The sequence below is a fragment of the Prinia subflava genome, chromosome 2, assembly GCF_021018805.1.
Source record: "Prinia subflava isolate CZ2003 ecotype Zambia chromosome 2, Cam_Psub_1.2, whole genome shotgun sequence".
NCBI classification, from domain to species: domain Eukaryota; kingdom Metazoa; phylum Chordata; class Aves; order Passeriformes; family Cisticolidae; genus Prinia; species Prinia subflava.
In genome coordinates, this window is record NC_086248.1 from 77,775,782 (window position 1) to 77,796,368 (window position 20,587).

Here is a 20,587-nt window from a genome sequence, read left to right on the forward strand (position 1 = left end):
CTCAGCACAAAATTCTTGCTTTCTCAACATGTGCAGATTCAGGAGTGGACACAGGAACAGTGTCCATGTGACTAAATGGATTGTTTCATGTACTGCTTGCTCCTGTGAATTCTATTAAACCCTATATTTAGGGCAAGGAATAAAGAAGGTTCGGAAATAAGGGCTAAGCATTATCATGACCACAAGCAGCAGCAGCAACTGAGCAGAATGTAGATGTACTGCCCAGCTTTGTACACTTCCACCTGTGCAAGCAAGGTGAACCCAACCATTACATACAAAAAAAAAAAAGCAACACGACAAAACAAAAACCAAACAGAACTCCACAAGTCAACCAAACAAGCAAAAGGTCACAGGCTTTCAGCAGTAGTGTTTAATTTGTGAGGAAAATCCTAATCCCCCAGACCTCCAGTTTAGACTATCCACCCAGGCAAGGCTCCCAAGCACAACACCTGAGATGCTTTGAATCAAAACTGAATGGACTAAACGAAAATTAGGTAATTCTCACAGCCCAGCAGTGGTAAGGCAGCTTGCCCAAAGCCTTTCTTTCTTTTCCTTTTAAGAAAATTGAAGCAGGCTGTGGCTACATTGTACTAACCACTATACAACCAGAAGCAAATACACAATGCAGAATGCCTGTATTATTCCTTTGATAACAAGATTTTAGTCTTAAGAGGTAGTTTTCCCCTAAATGTGTAGACTGGCATGTCTTTAGTAGTAGAACTGGCAACTGAGCTGTCTGCTAGTGAAGTATTTCTTCTTTCTAGCCCTTCAAGGTACTGTTTCGTTATCCTCCGATCTTGGGGCTACAAGATCCTTCATATTTTGTCTGCAGCTTTTCTTCTTTCTGCCTGCCAAGGGCAGTTTCATGAAGTACAGTACTCCCCTCCTGCAGCCTCAGCTCGCTGCTGGTGACAGACTGGGATAATTCTTGGCACCAGTGGTTTTGGCTTTCCCTAGCATGGCGTAGCCATCCCAATATATCCTCTTATCCGTGCCTCCTTTCCAGCACTGACGTGCTTTTTTGGGACTGCTGCGTCCCAGGCGGCCGGGCAGTGCTGCCTAGCAGAGCTGCAGCGAGCGAGCGGAATTATCCCCTTTGGCCCCGTACCGAGCGTGCTTTCCTGAGGATGCATCTGTACCCCGCGCACCGCTTTCCCTCTCCACACGCTGGCAACTGAGCAACTAGAAAAAGTGAACGCTGCTACACCACTCCCCTGTCCCCCTCCCGCCCCCTGAATTTAAAATAATTTTTTAAAGCTGCCAGAGCGTCCCCTCGAGGAGTTTCCCGGCCATCACAGAGTCGGGCAGGCTCAGCCCGCCCAGCGCTGCCTTCAGCATCCCTAAATGCCACGTCCCGACCTGCGGGGGGCACCGCTGTAGCACGCGCCGCCGGACCACGGAGCAATGGAATCAACCCGCGGATTGCATTAAGTAATTGAACTGAGATGGTTCCGATTTATTAATTTTATTAATTTTATTCGGCGCCGACCGCCCCCCGCGAGAAGCCCTAGCGCTCGCAAGGCATGCCGGGATTTGTGGTCCCGGCCGTGGCGCGGGGTCCTGCAGCGTGGGGACGCAATCTCGCTCTCTGGCGCGGTTTGACCCTTCCGCCGCCCCGTCCCCCCCCCTCCCCACGGCCGTTGCCGCGACGCCGCAGCACATTCCTGCGCGGGCTGCGCGGCGGGGAGGGAGGAGTCCTTCTTCCGGGTCTGCCCGTGGTGGTGCCTGAACACAAAAGTGAGATCCTCGGCTCGTCCCGGGATCCTCTCCCACAAAAACGGCCCTTTGTCCGGCCTCGCACCCGTGTCCCGGTGTGGCAATGATGCTCCGCGCGGCGGATAGGCGGAGACTGCCGGGGAGGGAGGCGGCGCCGGTGAGGCGCCGGGGCGGGCGGCCCTAGAGAAGCCGGGTGAAGAGCGAGGCCGGGGCCCTGCGGCGCCGCGCTCCCCGCCCTGAGATGCCAACCCGGCAGTCGGCGGCGCAGCTGCGAGCGCGGTGCGTGTGGCCGCGGGGCTCGGGGAGAAGGGCGGGCATGGGCAGCGCGGGGAGACGGACTGCGGCGCCAGGGGCTCTCCCTCCCCGCACGGCGCGGGGTGAGAGTTGAGTCTCCCCCACGAGGCCGGGATGGGCTGGAGAAGGGGGGAATGGCGGGCGGTGGGAGTGGGAGTACTGGTGGGGCTGAGTTCCGCTGTCGCGCAGGTCCCCCCGTCGTGCCCCGCCGCAGGATGGAATTCGAGCTCCTGGAGAACGATGTGCTGGAGTCGTTGGAGGACCTGGGGTACGTGTCCGGTGCTGAGGGTGCGGGCGCTCCCGGTGTGGGCCGGGAGCAGAGGGCGGCCCCGGCATGGGGCACGGCGGCGCTGGCCGCCCGCACAGGCGGCGCCGCTGTCCGCCCGAGGGCCGCGGCTCAGGACAGCGCCAGGAACGGTCCCTTTTCGTCAGGAGCGCCCCCAGAGCGGGGCTGGTGATGATGTCCCAAGCCAAAGGGGCAGGTTTTTAACTGCGCGGCCTTGGCGAGTGTGTCACTTCTCCCTGCGAGCTGATCTCCTCGATTCTTGGATTCATCCGGTCCACTGCTCCTCTGTTCTGCACAGCGACCCTAGCTGAGAGTGGGAGGGGATAAAGAGATATGTCAGACAAGAGGAAAACTTTCAGGTTTCATGTTTGGTGGGGGGGGTCAAGTAAAAATAATCTGAAATGAGTAAGTGTTTTCCCTCTTTACATTTTTTTAAAGTGTAATTTAGCACAGGAGACTTGCTGTGTAAACCTGTTTCTTTGTCAGAGTCAGTAAAGGTTGCATAAGTAAGAAAGGGAGAGCATGGAGAACACATCCTGCTGTAAGTTCTCATGTCTGTAAACTGTTGAGAGTTCAGAGGACAGGTAGCTAAATTTTCACTTCTACTGCCGGTTCTGTACAAACATCTGTATTTACTCACATTGGCCCCATTCCCATAAATCACTTTGTGGCTAGAGTCATTATGCTCCAACAAAAATTGTATTTCCAGGCTAAGTTAGTGATGATAGTTGCAAAGCTTGACAAATAGGCTTCTGTTTTGGCAGATATTGCTTTGACTGAAATGTGAAAAGGCAGCTCTGCCACAGTGAAAATACTGTGATTGGCTTCTTTTTTCTGTCATACATTTAAAGGGATACTAGTGACTTGAAGGACTTGTGATTTGTGCTCCTGATTTGTGCAGTTATAGACAGAAAGTGTTGTTGGTTTTTGACATAAATAAGTAAAGCAAACAGTGAAAGTAGATGAACAAATAAGTTATATGAAGCAAAATTGACAACAGTGAAAAGAAAAGAAAATTTGGAGAATGAAAGACATGAGACCTCAGCAATATCGGTAACAACTGGGAAAACTATTCCATGTGTCTAAAGGACTTCTGATTCTTGGTGTCTGGAAAAACTGGGGTGTTTGAGGCTTTATGCTTTGGCAGTAGCTCTGTGGTCTTCATGATTAAACTTTTTCTTTCCAGATACTGAAGATATTTCTAATATATCACTTATTTGTTTTTTTTCTTACAGCGTTACATGTTAGAGAGTTGTTTCTTTTTGTAACTGTGCTGAAGGTGTTCAGATGGTGGCCTCTTGTCTTGTAAATCAGTTTGTTGAACTGTTGGAAAAGCAAACAGATGGGACAGCACAATGTTACCAAAAGAGAGCATAGCTCTGGAACATGTGCCATGGGCAGAAACAGAAGGAAGAAGCTGCTTGCAGTTAGGAATCTGCAAGATGGATTATTGGCCAGATTGATGTGGAGCTGAAGTCATAATTATAAGCAATAACACACTCAAGATGCTACCTCTGTTAAAGAAAAATTCTAGAAAAGGTACCTCTAGAAGATCTGAGCAGAGACTTAAATCCCAATCCTGCCAAAGCAAAAGGCTTGCCATTGCTTCCTTTCTGCTTAGATCTATTAACTGGATGTTTCTATTCTGAGTCCCAGATATTCCCAGACATGTAGGCCTGAAAGGTGTGTGGAAGGGACTGAAACTTGCTCTCATTAACCTCTCGAAGCGTCCAGCCTATTGTGGTCATGCAGTAGGATTGTAATACATGAGATTACAGCTTCCCACCAGCTGCCAGTAGATTAACTGTGTCACAAATCAAGCTGCTCCGTGAGCTAAAAGTTATTTTTGAGTGTGGCTTCTTCATTTTACTTGGCTGAAGTAACAGGCCATGACAGTGAAGGCCAAATCCTTTGTGTGTGGTATTAAGCACAGGAGCAGAGTGAAGAGAATTACATTTCAATTTGAGATGATTTTTTTATTCCTGAGGTTTGCCAAGAGTTGCGTGGACTCACTGGATTGTTGTGATGTAGTGGTGACTTTACCCAGACATTTCCAAGAGAGATTTCAGTTGGTTGTGAGCACTCTTGGACATTTTTCTCTTTTCAGGGCAGTATATCAAAATAATATTGTACATTTTTTTTCTAATATGTTTTTCTAAAATACTCAGGTAGACTCTGACTCGGGTGCCTACCTGGTTAATAAGGCAGCCTTCTCCCTACTCTTCATTCTCCCCCTGAGAGATTATCAGTACACAGGTGTCCTCAAAAGTATGTTTTCTAAGATCTGATCTATAAGCTCGTGCTTTCTTACTCTAGATCTGATTTTTGGCTATTTTGCTTATGCAAAGAACCAATTCCATTACTTTTTCTTGTGTATATTTAGGGAAGTTGGTTTTTCAAGAGAGGATATTGTTATGTAGATCACTTTTGTAGTATTTCTATCAAAGGCTTTGTTTTGTCAGGCAACCCTTTCATTCGTGATAGGGAATGACAGAAAAGATGCACTTGTTCAGCAGTAATTATCCAGCATACTGTAAAGCAGTATGTAGAGCTCAGGTGGGATTCTCTGAGACTGCAGTTGCCCTAGATAGGTCTATTGTCAGTAAGATCTTCAGGAGATGGTGACAGAGAAGTTGCCACTGTACATGGCAACCTTCTCCAGGAGGAAACCTGTGATGATGATACTTTGTGACACAGTCTCTTTGATGGTATGGTAATGTGCACACAATTTCTGAGTTTACTCTGATGTTTTCAATGTGGTTCTTGCTACAGTTCAGTCCAGGAATCACCACTACAGGAGATCAGCACTGCAGATGTGTTGTGGTTGTAGCTCTATATGTGTACAGCATAAAATAAATCTGCCAAAGGACACTGGTCCCAGCAAACGTTAATGAGCTGTGCTTTTGTTTTACTTCTCAGTTACAAAGGTCCATTGTTAGACGACGGAGCGCTGGCTCAGGCAGTCTCTCATGGAGCCAGTTCCCCTGAATTCACCAAACTCTGTGCTTGGTTGGTATCTGAGTTACGACTCTTCTGTAAACTAGAGGAAAACGTGCAGGCAACCAACAGTAAGTAGTCCTGACTCCAGCACAGACATGCACTGAATGTGTGTTCTTGCACGCCGCAGAGATTAGGGCTGGCGGTATCTGTTGTACCAGGCAATGCTGCCTACCCACTGCCAGATTCTGGGTATTTTCCACCTCAGATTTGCCTAGTGAACAACCCGGTAGAGGTTGAAATAATAGTGGGGATCAAAGAGTCTTTCTTCTGAAAACAGCTTTTGCTTTTAATTTTTCAACCATATTGCATTTTACAATGCTTACATGGATTTAGGGAACCATTAATGCTAGTGGGATTTTTATTAGATCATGCGAATACTTTTATTTCCATGGTTCTGTTTGTTATTTTGATGTCAGTAGTACTACTGTTCAAGGTAGCATTCTCATGACTACAGTAACCGTATTTTCTTTTTGCTGCTGTTCCCTTAACTCTGTGCTTGCTGTGAGTTTTTCCCTCTTCATGAATCACTGAGAAGAAGCCTGTAAATGATTATTTTTCATTTTGCTGGAGGAAGCAAACCTTATCTTTCAAAGAAAATGTTATTTTCTTGTTGTGACATTCTACAGATGAAATTGTTAAATTGGCATGACAACCCATATTCCTGAGTATCTGATATATTAACTCATAATGCCTTTATGAGCTTAGCTTTGTATGTACTCAGTGGCCAAAGGTTGCTGCCTTTTACCCCAGCATCTGTTACTTTCCTTTATCTCTGTTTCTGACAAGTTCATTCTTTCTTCTTTAAATGTATTTCACATTCTTTCTCTGTAACAATACATTATCTAATGTAATAATACCTTATTACATGGGTGAGATAATGTATTGTTACAGAGAAACAATGTGATATATACTACCATTCCAGTGGTATAAGGTTTCTATTCTTTGTTTTGTGTAAAAATGCAATCCAGAAGCCTTCCAACTCCTATTTCAAATTCCTTAAACACAGTGATAGAATCATGTTAGCTGGAGTACTGTCAGGTCCTACCTTCATTTTGTATGTCTTGAGTTTGGGAATAGCAGACATTTGGGGTTGAAGTCTCTTTCCAAAAGATAAAAAAATGTTACTTCTCATGACTGTTTTTGGGGTGTTTTTTAGCTAGGAAATTCTAATTAGTTTCAATAATTTTTCACAAAAATCAGTCAAAAGGTTTGGTTTACATGACTTATTTATTTTTAAAGGATATATTGATATGAAATAAAATCAATTGACAAATGTGAGCTTACAGGGAGAAGTAATAGGAAAAAAAAGAGAACTCATAAGCCATATTTATTATTCATGACTTTGTCATCACCATCTGATACATTTGTAATGGGAAGAGATAATTGATATTTAAAGTAATGCCTGTAAAGTTTGCAATGTTTTTGATGTCTGCTTTCATTGGAGAAATTGCTAGTGCCTGTCTGTTGTAGCATGGAAAAGCTGTCAGTGAAACATGATTTTATATTGAAGAGACATATCATGATTCCACATAAGTTGTGCTGTGTCCTGGAGGAACCCAAGAAATGCACTTGGCCTCCATTATAAACAGGCCTTAATATTAAATAGCAACTTGAGCAAAATATTTATTTTTTTAAATAGCTAATTTATTCTAATCATAGCTCAATATCTATCAGCAGTGAATGAATTATTATTCTTTTCTTTCTAAGGTCCAAATGAAGCAGAAGAATTTCAGCTTGAAATGAGTGGGTTGCTGTCTGAAATGAACTGTCCATATGTGTCATTAACATCAGGAGATGTGACAAAACGCCTTCATAATCAAAAGAACTGTCTCTTGCTGCTAAGTAAGTTAAAAGGGTGCTTGCAAGCAAATCTGGTTTTCTGCTAGATTCTTAGTGTTGTTTCTTACACTTACTGAGATACTGGTTTGTTTACCACAGTCTAGTTACCTGAAAATATCGATTATTTTTTCTGCAATTTACAGTGTCAAAGTATTGTACTTCTGGGTTTGCCAGTCAATATGTACCCAGTATATGATGAAAGATATTCTGAGTGTTAACCTTTTTTGCATTCTCGAGCAAAAAGCCTGTCCTATTACCTCCCAAAAGGCACAACAAAGAGGGAATTATTTGAAGACTTCTGCCAGAATTTAGCCACTGAACTCTGCTTAGCATGGTTGTAAAAATGACCACTAACATCAGAAGCGTCGTCATTTAGAGGCTCCCAGTGTGGTGACTTGGAACGTGTAATAAAACCTGCATTTTCCTACACTGACAGCAGTCAGAATTGTTAGCAAAGAGAGAATGTTTTATCCCAGCTCCTAGTTCTTTTGATCATCATCCTCAGTACATAGCTTCATTGTTACTTTCTGTTGGTTAAAAGGAAATTAACATTAATGATGGCGATGTCTTCCCTTTTCCACCCATCAGATCTCAGTAGCTAAATTGGGTTTTTTTCTGCTTATGAAATGTTAGAGGAGAAGAAATAGTACTTGACTTTGTGAAAGATGTGTGATACTAATTCACATTATAATAAAAAAATACAACCTTTAGAGTTAGACATTGTAGTACTAATTTTAATTTAATTTTAAATTCAAGATGAGTTTGTGTTTTATTTTCTGCCTCAGTTGCTGCTGATTCTTTAACTTTTCAAACCAAAAATTTAGTTCTGCCATCATCTGACATACAAGAAATTAATTACAGAGTAGGTTCCTGTATTTCAACAGTAGGTGAAAGATGATTAGACTTAATCTGAATATTTTTTTATAGTGTGTTAAAAAAAGGTCAGATGAAGTGAGGTAGTTGTTGCATTTAGAATAGTTTGTAGCTCAAACAGTCTCCCCTTCAGCTTGTTTTCTGTAAGCCAAGCCATTCAATAAATCTGGCTTGTCTGTGACACACAGTTTATCCCAGAGGTCCTTTAGGATGCACGTTTTGGTAATATAAGGCTGTGCTCAGGAGCTGAGCTCTGCTATCCCATCTGGCAGGAATACTGTGTTTACTGTCAAATGTGAAATTGCAGTAGTGCCAAACTCCTTTTTTGTGTACCACCACAGTTGCATAGCTTTCTTTAGCTGTGTGAAGTGAACTTATTAGGTAGCCTGTTGTATGTGAGCCATAAAATTAGTTTTTTTCAGGAAAAAGAGGATAACCCTCTGTAACGAAATGCCAGAGTATTTTACATTTTAATGAAATGCAGCACAGTATTTGTCACTTGGAAGATGCTGCAGTATTGCTGGGAGAGGAAAGCACCAAACAATCCCAAGTAGTTAGAATTGATTGTCTTAATGTGCAGCATCACTAGAATGCAATGTTAGGTACTGGCATCTGCAAAAGCAAAAGGTACAAGAGTTTCAGGCTGGTTCAGAAGAGGGGTGCAAAAAGCATTGCTATCTGAAGAACATTTGTCTTAGTGATAGGCATAAAAATTTCTGTCATTGTCAGAGGAGGTTGAAGATAGCATGAATGTGATCTCTAGATTTTGGAAACAAAATTCTCCTGCTAGTTTCTTTTTTGGTTGTCCTGAAAAGAGTGTAAACAATTGAATGTTCAAGGTAAGAAAAACCTGTATGAAGTGTTGCTGAAAGAACATATAAAGGATGCTTCACTGCTTTACATATTCTAAGAATTTTCTTATTCATAAGGTATTCTGTATCTTTTGCAGAAGACATTCTAGAGATCATTAAAATGTTGTGTTCTGTTCTTAATCTTTTTATCTCTCCCAGTTTTATAAATAATAAGCTTCTTTTGTATAGCCCTGGGTTTACTTCCCTGGTCACAAGTGTGTCTGCAGTATCAGTTTTTCTTATTTTTGGAAGTGTTTATGTACGTTATTGCTATGGTCACTCACTGTGATTAATGAGGAAAGTATTGTTAAACTTGTGTGTTTTATAAAATTCAAACCTTAAAGTTGTGACATCTGCAAATAAAGGCTGTTAATTTAATTGTAAATTTATATCACTGTAAATTACACCTGGTGCTGAAATTCTGGGCATATATTGTGTTCAGAAATTGTGATTTTGATATTTCTGTTTTTGTTTGATAAAGAAGTTACAATGTAATGGTAGGCTCTTACAGTTCTGATGTTGAAGAAAACTTCAGCCATTCTAGCTTCTATTTCATCAGTTACAGCCTTCCTCTATGAAGTTATTGTAAACATGAATTCTCAATAGTACTTCTAAGAGGGATTATTTTTCCACTCTGCATTTTGCATGGGGAAATAGAGGAGATTCATCTAATATTTCACTTATCTCTACTCATTTCCTTTCTTGTTTCCTAGAGCCTCAAGAAGTACTTGCTTGTTTGCCCTAAAATGCACATCCCAGTCCCTAATCCTGCTTGTTTCCCTGTTCCTAGTTTCCTGTCTTTACTGGGCAAAACTTGAGGGGAAAAAAGCTGTGCTGGAATCATAGGGATTTTTTCCAGGCTTTCATTGGTTGTTCTAAACCTGTCCTCTGTTTGTTGTGTTTCTAGCACTGAACTCAGTAATTGTAAATATGAGTGTTCTGTAGATATAAAATTTCTATCTTTCACTCTATCTAAACAGTCCATTTGTGCATTTGTTGGTTGTAAGCACTTGAGTTTTTACTGGCTCTGAAATAACTCTGCTATATCTGATGGTCAAATCTGATTTTTCTTACCCAGCATACCTCATCTCAGAACTGGAAGCTGCCAGAATGCTGTGTGTGAATGCCCCTCCTAAAAAAGCCCAGGAAGGAGGTGGCAGTGAAGTCTTTCAGGAGCTAAAAGGCATCTGTATTGCTTTAGGCATGTCCAAGCCTCCCGCCAACATAACGATGTTCCAGTTCTTCAGCGGAATTGAAAAAAAAGTAAGATGTAAAGGAAGAAAAATTGGAATATTTAAATATTGTTTTGGTGGAAAATAGTTCTGCTACACAGGCAAGATTTGCCTCTTGTGAAACTCCAGTTTTGAATTGTGAAGGAGAGTTAATGTCTTTTACTGCACATGCAGAGTCATAATTTTGAAAATTATTTTAAAGGCTTTTTCCATGCCAAGGCGTGAGGTCAGGGACTACTCCTGTCATCACCTTCCAGGGTGACTGCTCTAGGTTTTAATGCCATCACTTGTTGCAGAAGACAGAAAATGCTCAGCTTAGGCCTCAGGAAGAATGCTGAAGAGAAATGTTTTTCAAGAAATACACCTAAACAAATTTGTAAGGGAACCTAATGTTTTAAAGATGTTTTTGTTAAAAGGTCGTGTAACTAAAGTAAAAACTTAACACCCTTTTCCTAAGACTTCATCAACTCTTGTGATTCCGTTTATTTTTATTCCTTCACATGTGTGTTCTCCAGGCTGTTGTGATTTTTTTAAAAAAATTAATTTACTTTTAAGTAACTTTTATAAATCAGAGAAATTAAATGGAATGGACTGTCCAGTGCACAGACCAAGACCAAAAGTTTCCATCCAAGGGGATGGAAAGCTTTTAAGTCACATTTAATGACTTAATTTGTGAGACAGGGGAGAGCAGAGCAGCAGAAGACAAGCCTTGATAACTTCAAGAACAGATATGGGTCCCTCCAATGCAGAACATTCTGTGATTATAAAGCTCCCCAAAACACTTTCAGAGTATGACAGACCTTTTTGTTTCACTTTACTTAAGTAAAACCAAGAAACTGAAAATAGTGTTTTGTTTCTGTGCAAGATATCAGTTCGGTTTGACCTGTTTAAGAAGAGAAGGAGGATGGTTTCCCATCAGAAATCCAAGGTGTAGAATGGAAGCAGTTTATTTTCTGACTTTGGAATTATTGTGGGCACTACACAGACACATAAGAAATGCTGGGCCATTTCTATTTTATATAAAAGGCAGAAAATATTCATAATAATGGACAATGCTAGGAAGCTTTGCTGTTGAAAGAGACTCTCTAAAAATACAGAATATAAGGTAGATTAAAATACTTTTACCCTGGGAATTCTGTTACGTTTTCTTAACATACTTCTCTTTTACATTGTCTAGTAAGGTTAAATGAATATTTTCTCAATGACTTACATAAACTTCCCTCCTCCTTAACCATCCTTACAGTGTAATGGAATACAATCAGGAATTTCTAACCTAGTTTTAGCAGAAATTGTATATAACTGGTCTTGTTTACAGTCTGAATGCTTCACATGTTAGCAGTATTTGAGAATGAGACAGTAAAGCTGACTAATAACTGAAAAACTTACTTCACTTCGTAAATGAAAATACAGCACAGTGTTCTTGTTTTAAAATGGGTGAGTCTTAGAATGGCAATGTTCTGATTTAATGTATGAAAATCAAGCTATCTTTCTCTTCACACATATGTAGTACAGTTTGGAGTAGGATCTTTATGTAGTTGACTCTCTCTGTTAATGATCCACCACATTAAAAAAGGAACTGATACGTGAATGAGCTGCCTCTGGGATTTGAAAGCACTTAGGTTTAAAATCTTAAATAAATTGGTCTCAGTACCATTGGAAAACCAGGTCACTGAATGTGTTAGATCACGAGCTGGAATGAACAGGTTGATGGGTTTTTTTCTAAACTACTTTAGAAGTTTTTGTCTCTGCTACTCCATTTCTTCCCCCTTGAAGTCCTAAGAAACTTTGAGATGGGATAGATGATGTGTGCCCAAACTCCTAAAATGCAAGTTAGATTTAAAATTTCATATTAAAGATTTTTCTTCTTTTGATTGTGAAGAGGGACCCTTCTTTGGTCATATTGTATTTTTCACGCAGCCTTAATGTAAGGGTTTTGATACAATGTGGGGTTTTTTTCTGGAGTAAAGAGATGATGTGCAGAATAATCCCTCTGGCTTCAAGAGCAGCAGTACCTTATGGTGTTTTTGTTTTAACTGTAGATCTATTCTGTAGTCCCTTCTCTTAATTTTTAAATAATTATAGCTGAAACTACCAGAAATCTAAAAACAGTTACTTTCCAAAAGAAGTGTGCTTGGCTCTCTGTTCCAGAGAACATAACTTGATATTGGAGGTTGCTGTGTCATGCCTTTCACTGTCCAGTAGTCCTCTCCTTTAATTTGAATCTTGAAAAACTTATTTTTTTTAGTCAAAGCTTATATATTTATATGTCTCCTAACAGCTGAAGGAAACTCTAGCAAAGGTTCCACCTAATCATGTTGGAAAACCTTTATTGAAGAAACAACTGGGACCAGCTCACTGGGTGAGTAGTTGCAAGTAATAGAGCCCATTTCCCTCTTTGAAGTATACCAAGTATTGATCTTGATTCTCTGTGTTGCAAAATAATTTTTCTTTTTCTGAAGACAAGAATATGATTTCTTGCAGTATAATATATATGTTGGTGCAATAAATGTACAGCAGTTGATAAGATCTTATATGAATCTCTAGGTCCAGGTGCAGGCTAAACTTTTCCAAAATGAGAGATCTACAGTGGTGGTGCTGACCAGCATGCTTGTGTAGTAGCTTAAATCTTCTCCTGCCCTTGGCCAGCAGTGTCTGTGTGACCTAGTCCTGCTGAGATGGTGTCAGGTTTGCTTCTGGGGCTTCTTTTGAGCTGAACTGTGGGTCTGTTCGTAATGTCACCCTCCTTTTCTCATTTGGAGTGGTCTGCTTCCTTCATAGCCTCTTCAAGAGGCAGTGAGGATGCAGGTAGGAGCTGGGAGAGACATTGTCCACCCAGGCTGTGGAGTTATGGTCTTCTCCAGCTGGGATTTGTCACCTGCTGGACCAGGAGCATGGTGCCTGGGTTAATCACTGCTGCTGCACCAAGCTCAACGCTATGGCTGCTGCTGCAAGACTTCGGGTCTCTCTTGTCTCTCTTGCTTAAGGCTGAAGCACATCTTCTCCCAGCAGTCTGCTTCCTTCAGTGCTTTTATTGTTGAGACTGAAATTGGGCCCCGCTGCCCTTGCTCCAGCCAGGCCTCTTTACATACATCTGTTACTTCCCTAATGGTGCACATCTCACCTGCTGCTCTGACTGAACCACTGTCTGCTACCAGGTGTTTCTCAAGAAGACTTTTTCCTATAGGGCACTGTATTGTTTTGCCTGTAGGCAGATTGTACTTTGATCATGATCCTCTTACAGTACTGTACTTACTTGTAGTCCTTTATCTTTGCTCTATCTTTGTCCTTAAGCTTACGACTTTTTAAGAAGGCACGGATATCCTGTTTCTTAGGAGTTACGTATGCCCTTGCTTAAGCTTGTTGCCTGTAGTATCTTCTCGCCTTTGCTTCTTTGTCCTGGTGGATGTTGACAAATGCCTCAGCAGTGTGTGTGGTTTTTGTACTGTTAGAAATGTTAGAAGGCTGAACATGAGCCATGGAAGCTTCAGGAAAATAACATCAGCAGGCACAGCTTGGCTGTGAGTCCGTTTGACAAGGTAGATAATTGCAGTCTTGAGCCCTGCATAGTATCTCTGTGCCATACTCTCTTCCATCCATGTAGTTAATTAAGTACAAACACTTCAATGTATAGATTATGTTTGTAAATTTTTGTTTCAGGAAAAAATTGAAGCAATTAACCAAGCCATAGCCAACGAATACGAAGTCCGAAGAAAACTGTTAGTCAAACGTTTGGATGTTACTGTGCAATCCTTCGGCTGGTCAGACAGAGCTAAGGTACAAACAACTTGCCGTGAAGTCCTGGTTGATAACCCTTTGTAATAAGTATCTCTGGAAAACTGTGTCATTGTTTTGTCCTTCATGAATCAGAAATACTCACAGGAGTTGTCTGGTTTTGTTTGGAGTTTCTAAAGAAGTTTATGACAATTGAAGATGATTAAAAATATTTTACTTAAAACTGATTTGTTGGATTTTAAATCAATCTGTAAAATAAGAAGTCAGACTGTGTGTAACTACACACCAAAGCCACTGGAAAAAGTAGAGATTGCTGATCCAACCATGTCCAGAGTACCATAATGTGAACCATTAAGTGCTGTGTCTTGTGTGGTGGTGAAGAAGCATCTTCCTGTTTACCGTCCCTTATCTTTGTGCTGACCACAGTGATCAGATTTCCTTAACTCCAAGTGCATCTGCAATCACAACTCCACAGATGCACATGAGAAAAGCTGCTAAGGCACTACTTGTTCTTACCTCATAGACAGGGTGATGCTTTATGTGCTTCTTTTGTCTTTGAACCGTGCAAGTGGCTGTGACATGAGAACTGTTCTCCCTTGAGTACGGGATACATATTCTGCTTTTAGAAATAATTATGTGGTTTCCCTATTTCCTATGTCTCAGAAAGAAATTACAGGATTTTAAAAATTAGTACATATAGTTTATTTTCCAAGACTAAAACAGATCTGCTAACATGGTGTTAAGTATGCTGCTGACAGTGTTTGAGACTGAGTTATTAGTGTTGAGCTGTGACACGTAGAATCATTGAGTGTTTTTTCTTGATAAATGTTTTTTAAAAAGCAACTATACTTTAATAATAACCTGTGACCTGTCCCATTTTCTGTTTCATCATCTGAGTAGGACTTCTGGTGTACTCTCTATTAAACCTTGTATTCTTCAGGCTTTTTTAGTAGATGACTGAAGAACTAGCTGACTGGTAAAAATTTTAGTAGTGAATAAAAATGAGCAAAAATGTGAATTACGTTTAAAAAATTACTTTCTAGTTGTGTTACAGCTCTGGCATCTTTATCCATATGGTTTTGATTTTTTTTTTCTAGGAATTCTTAGATATTTTTGAACTTGACTACCTACACAAAATATTTTCACAAAACTCACAGATTGTGTATATGCATTTCTATCTATTAAAATGCAAGTCGTTTTTAGAAGCATAACGATTCAAATTTGGAGAATATTGCTGTCGTATTCCAGACATACAATACAGTTTGTTTTACCGGTAACTTTTAGCAAGATGTTAATTTTCTTTTTTATTTGAAAAGTATCAGAATAGAATAGTATGACGAAATAGCCACTTCTCCAGATAGTGGAAGCACCAGGGAAAAAAACTCTTGCAGTCTATTACTAGGGATTTTTTTGAAGCTAAAATTTTAAGTTTCACCTAAAACAGTATCATAGGACCAAAATATTGTGTTCAGAGCTCAGTCAAACATATAAGGGAAAAACACAGTAGTATTCTGGTGAATTCTTTTGCTTCTCCTACCTTTAGCTAGTGTCATATTCCAGTTTTCTGCCTTTGGATGGAAAATAAGATTTTAGGATTTTAAAATGTGCCTTTAAGTTTTTGCATCTGTTAAGATGTGTTGGAAAAGCTGGCTTGCCTGTCACTACTGCAATCATCTGCATTCAGGTGGTAATCTGGTTTATCCTAACTGTATCACACACTATACTCTGATGGTGACTGAAGAGAGATGTAACTTGTGTAGTAACTTGTGTGTGGTAGCACAGATTTCTCCTGTGTCTCAGCTGGAAGACTTCTGAGGTGTTCAAAAAGCCAGAATGGTTAATGCTGAAAGGCAGTAGAGGAAGAGACATTGTATAGAAGGCAAAGATGAGTGTAGGATCTCATTTCTAGCTCTTGGTGCCTTGTCTTTGTGAAGACAGTGACTGGAATGAAGACTGACAAGAGTTATCAGGACCTTTTTTTGCTGATAAGTGTTGGAGATGAGGTGATAGTGGCCCAGCTGGAATGGGTGCAGGTCAGGGTGAAGGCACAGAAGGAGGTCTGTAGGCTAAACACAGATGGGTTTCACTTTCAGTATCTTCTGGATTCTAGCAGTAATTCATGTAACTATATGGCACACTTGTAGTCTGTGTTTGCCTGTAAGTACTGCAGTCTGCATGTATATATTGTTAAAATTGTCAGCTCTCTGGTGTCTTGGCATTTCAGTCAAAATTCTATTTCGTATTTACTTAAGAAATTAATGTGACAAATGCTAGTTTTCTTGAAGTATTCCTCAGTTATAAAGTGGTTTTCACTGATTTTATATTTTTGTTCTGTTTGCAGTAGTGGCTTGTTATTCAGTATTGATTTGATTCTTGTGATGAGATGTCCCATTGCTTGAACTGACTGGGTTTTATTTTTCTTTGCTCCAACAGAGTCAAACAGAAAAACTGGCTAAAGTCTACCAGCCCAAACGTGCCCTCTTATCTACTAAGTGCACTATATCAATTGCAAATCTCTTGGCAGCTCGGCAAGATCTGTCAAAGATTATGAGAACAAGCAGCGGGTCCATCCGAGAGAAGACTGCATGTGCCATTAATAAGGTACCTTTGGTGACAAATGGCTTGTTCTTTTAGGAATATTTAGGTAACTTGAATGTAGGAATAAATCCTGATTTATTTCAGGATTGTAAGTGGGATTTGGAAATAAAGGATAAGAAATTTGGTCTTTATATATTCCAGATAATGCATCACTGGATTATGGATAGTGCAATTTCAGCTGTAGAGGTTCACAGTGTCCCTTCTTTGGGGCAGTAAAAATTGCTGAAATACATTGGATGACTTTCAGTGGGAGTAGGTCTGCTCTGTCTTACCAGAATTACTGAAGCCCTTACCCTACTGCTACCTGATTGTCACAATGTCTAAAATAGCACCTACACAGTAACTGTATTTCTGGTCTGTGTAAATGAAATCTGCTAAGATCATAAGGCAAGGATCCCACAAATTAGATTGCCCTAGGTACATAAATAGATTACAGTGAAGTGTATAGTTTAATAATGATGTAGTAGAAACATGACTTAAACTAAACAATTTGCCTTGTTTCAAAAAAATCACAATTTTACAAGAGTAATAGGCTCACAAAAGTATGTATGCTGAACTTGCAGCTCAGTAGCTATCTACAGCAGCATACTTGTGCTTTAAAATTGTGGGGATAGGTGCATGCCCTTCTGCCTTCTGACTGTACCTCAGGTGAAGTTCTAATTAGTTTAGGAAAGAATAGTTGTGTGCTGATTTGGCGACAGCCCATCCAACCGAAATAATTTCTGCACCTTTTTAGTGTTGTTGGAGTGTAAGAAATTAAGTAGTAAGACAGGTTGACTCTGTCATCAGACTGTATATATGTTTTAGTAGGAATGCAGTACTGCACTGATGCATAATCTGTTAATTTATTTCCATTATCAATATTAAATGTTTTCTTCCTACTGTTTAAAGACAGTAGCGTGGAATAGCAAAGTAACCTACTTCAGTTGAAGTTACTTTGTTAAATTGTTTTAAAACTTACAGCAGTACAAATGTCTGTCCCATTTTGCCTTGCTAAATTTTTAAGATGACACAATCCTTAGGCAGCTAAAGACCTCTAGAGTCTTGCCCCGCTCTGATCGGTGCTGTCTGACACCTGTCTGTTAAGTTTCTGCATATCCTCACTGAAAAACAGAATTTTCCCCTTTATTTACCAAGTCAATGGCTTCTGCAGCAACTCAGAGCACTAGTTAGGAGAGAGATGTGTTGCATTGTGCTTGTGCTTATTTGAGTTTAGCGCTCTGCACTAATAAAGAATTGTGTGAAAGACTGTGTTGGTGCTGCCCATGGTGGTGCCTGCTGTTTGAACACAAAGCACAGCTCTCCTGACTTGTCTTGTTAGCAGTGCTTCAGGTACTAGATAATCCCTGGTTAACTTTTATTAACTGGAGACAGAGGTCTGTCACATTCAAACACAAAGCTTGCCTCTGGATGTAAAAACCTTGGAGTGGGTGCTGTCTGTGGTGTGTCTCTTGTGTGAGGTGTCACAACTCCTGTGGCAATTTTCCCTTTCCCTTTGCAGGTGCTAATGGGCAGAGTGCCTGACAGAGGAGGAAGGCCCAATGAAATTGAACCTCCACCTCCTGAGATGCCACCGTGGCAGAAAAGACCAGAGGGTGGCTCGCAGCAAGGCGGTGGCAGAGGAGGAAGAGGTGGCTACGACTCTTCCTATGGAGGGCGGGGAGGTTATGACCACGGGGGTCACGACCGAGGAGGAAGAGGAGGCTATGACTCATCGTACGGGGGACGAGGAGGTCATGAACAAGGAAGCCATGATCGAGGGGGACGAGGAGGACGTGGTGGTTATGATCATGGTGGCAGAGGAGGAGGCAGAGGAAACAAGCTTCAAGGAGGCTGGACAGATGGTGGAAGTGGTGGCTACCAGGATGGCAGCTACAGGGAGAGCAACTACAGAGATGCAGGTTTTCAAACAGGTGGTTACCATGGTGGTGGTGGCTACCAAGGAGGAGGCTATGGTGGCTACCAGTCGTCTTATTCTGGAAGTGGCTACCAAGGGGGTGGTGGCGGCGGTGGCTACCAGCAAGACAACAGATACCAAGATGGTGGGTCCCACAGTGACCGAGGGGGTGGGCGCGGAGGAGGGAGGGGTGGCCGTGGCGGTCGCGGTGGCCGAGGAGGTCAGGGAGGTGGCTGGGGGGGCAGAGGTGGACAGAACTTTAATCAAGGAGGGCAGTTTGAGCAGCACTTCCAGCATGGAGGTTATCAGTATAATCAGTCTGGCTTTGGACAAGGAAGACACTTCACCAGCTGAGGCTGCTAAAACTTTACACTTCAGCAGAGCTCACGTAATAGAAACCTGGTTTCAGAGGCCTGACTTAAATGCTGCTTGAATTAGTACAAGTTTGTACACAGCAGGTAGAATCTCCTCGGGTGGGATGTTTTGCATAGAGCAAAGCACGAAGGTTTAGTTTAGGTCTAAACTTCGTGTAGACCTCTCCTCCCCACCCACCTCTGCCTGTCTGAATGAAAGACACTGTCACTACCCCCTGCACCCTAAATATCAACTGATAGCCATGCTTTTTGGATGTTGGACTGGTTCCCTTTGCTCAAAACGCTTTTGTTCTAAATGTGCCTGCTGTGTTTGCCTTCTGTTTTGATTTGGAAAAATACCAATACCTGTCAAATTTGTCTGTTACAGTACACAGCAGCACTTCTGCATTTTTCCCCCTGAATTATTGTTGAGTTACGTGTTCTAAACCAGTCTGGAGTGTTGCTTTTCGGCTCACCGACCTCTTGTTTGAGTCACGATGACGTTACAGCGCGTGTGCACGCACAGGGATCTCCTCTGACAGAGGGGTTTGTGTTACCTGAGCTCTGCTGTGGATGCCATGTTCAGTAGCCTTATCTCCCGCTCCACAGCGTTTCCCCACCCGCTCAACTCTGAGGACTGACCGCCGCCAAAATCTGCAAAGATCATTTCAAACTAAGCTAAATTGTGAACCGATAGTGTGTGTAGGCCTGTAGTTAGGTGTAGCAATTCAAACTGACCTGCATCCATCCAAAACAAGTTGCTCCTCCTCCAAACCTAATTTTTACTTGAAATCAGCTAGAAGAAATGACAAACTGAAGTTTATTTTATTTGCAAGTTAATACCACTGGCTCAGCAAATCTAGGGCAATTTGTTTTGGGGGTTGTCTTTTCAAAGAAATGCACTACGGCCTGGGAAGATTAGTTCCTGCCTAGAGGAAGCCCTTTTATTATTGCTGCAGAAAACAAAACCTGGCTGAGTTTGGAATTCTAATGTTTGGGTTTTTTTTCTTTACTGAAAGCCACATAATGCTTCTTGCTGGGTTTTTTTGTGTACATAAACATTGTCAAAAAGCTGTGAAAGAAAATGGCTGAAGGTGTGCTGTTGTATAAAAGGTGAGCAATAAAAGTGTCTGTATGTTCTGTTTGCTTTAGTTTCTTTTTCTTGAGAGTAACAAGCAGTTGCTACAGTGGCTGGGAATTCATGGGGATTTCTGTCTTCTTCAGCTCTGTTTTATTTTAATCTGTTTTATATTTTGTAGTTGTCCCAGCTGTACCATGCTTTCTGCCCTTTGAAGAGCTGTCAGAACAGGAGCAGGTGGGAGGAACTGATGAAGGAAAGTCACTTTCATTCTGTTCCTTCCTCTGACCTGGTGCAGCAGCTCATAGTACTCTTGCTGTGTAAAGTTATTCTTAGCCTGTGTGAGCATGTGTCTCCTAGGTTATGCTCCTGCATGCCCTGGGAACTTGGTGTGCTGCTTCTGGGAAGTTCCTGGTGCTCTCCAGCCGTATGGAAATGTAGGTTCTTGCTACTGTGCTCAGATCACTGTAGCAGAGGCTGTGATGATGGCAGAGTCTACCTGTTTTGTCCTTTGGGATGAATCCAGATCAATGCAGGCAGGAAGAGTTCCTTGGCTTGCCGTAATAGCATGAGATTCTGAGACAATCTCTCTAATGTTGGTGTTGCTGTAATTTAAGATAATTGTGTAAATAAGCTAAAAATAACATTTAGGACCGAATTGCCTGTATTTCATGCCACAGTCAACCTGAAAATCTGTTTGATTTATTGTGGCCACTAGATGCTGCTAGTGATTCGCAGGTTTGGAAGCAAAGATCCCTGAGAAAGGCACTTGGGAATCTGACTTAATGGCTTTTCCCCTTTAGTGTTTCAAAAAAAAATTAATAAGCCTGATGAGGGA

The 20,587-nt window shown here is 41.5% G+C and overlaps 1 protein-coding gene across 1 annotated transcript; it reads left to right on the top strand.

Moving 5' to 3' along the window:
- The first annotated feature begins 1,838 nt into the window (after positions 1 to 1,838).
- Positions 1,839 to 19,811, top strand: FAM98A (family with sequence similarity 98 member A). Its single transcript, XM_063390670.1, has 9 exons — positions 1,839 to 1,995; positions 2,200 to 2,278; positions 5,216 to 5,364; positions 7,004 to 7,138; positions 9,938 to 10,122; positions 12,370 to 12,450; positions 13,749 to 13,865; positions 16,257 to 16,424; positions 17,923 to 19,811. The coding sequence occupies exons 2-9, from the start codon at positions 2,226 to 2,228 to the stop codon at positions 18,670 to 18,672; spliced, it is 1,638 nt and encodes a 545-aa protein (XP_063246740.1). The 5' UTR covers positions 1,839 to 1,995; positions 2,200 to 2,225; the 3' UTR covers positions 18,673 to 19,811.
- Positions 19,812 to 20,587: the final 776 nt, after the last annotated feature.

Excerpts from the sequence above, each read along its gene's own strand:
- FAM98A (XM_063390670.1), top strand. The coding sequence starts at position 2,226 with ATGGAATTCGAGCTCCTGGAGAACGATGTGCTGGAGTCGTTGGAGGAC. Across the intron at positions 7,139-9,937 it reads GAACTGTCTCTTGCTGCTAA|CATACCTCATCTCAGAACTG; the intron begins GTAAGTTAAAAG and ends TTTCTTACCCAG. Across the intron at positions 16,425-17,922 it reads CTGCATGTGCCATTAATAAG|GTGCTAATGGGCAGAGTGCC; the intron begins GTACCTTTGGTG and ends TTCCCTTTGCAG.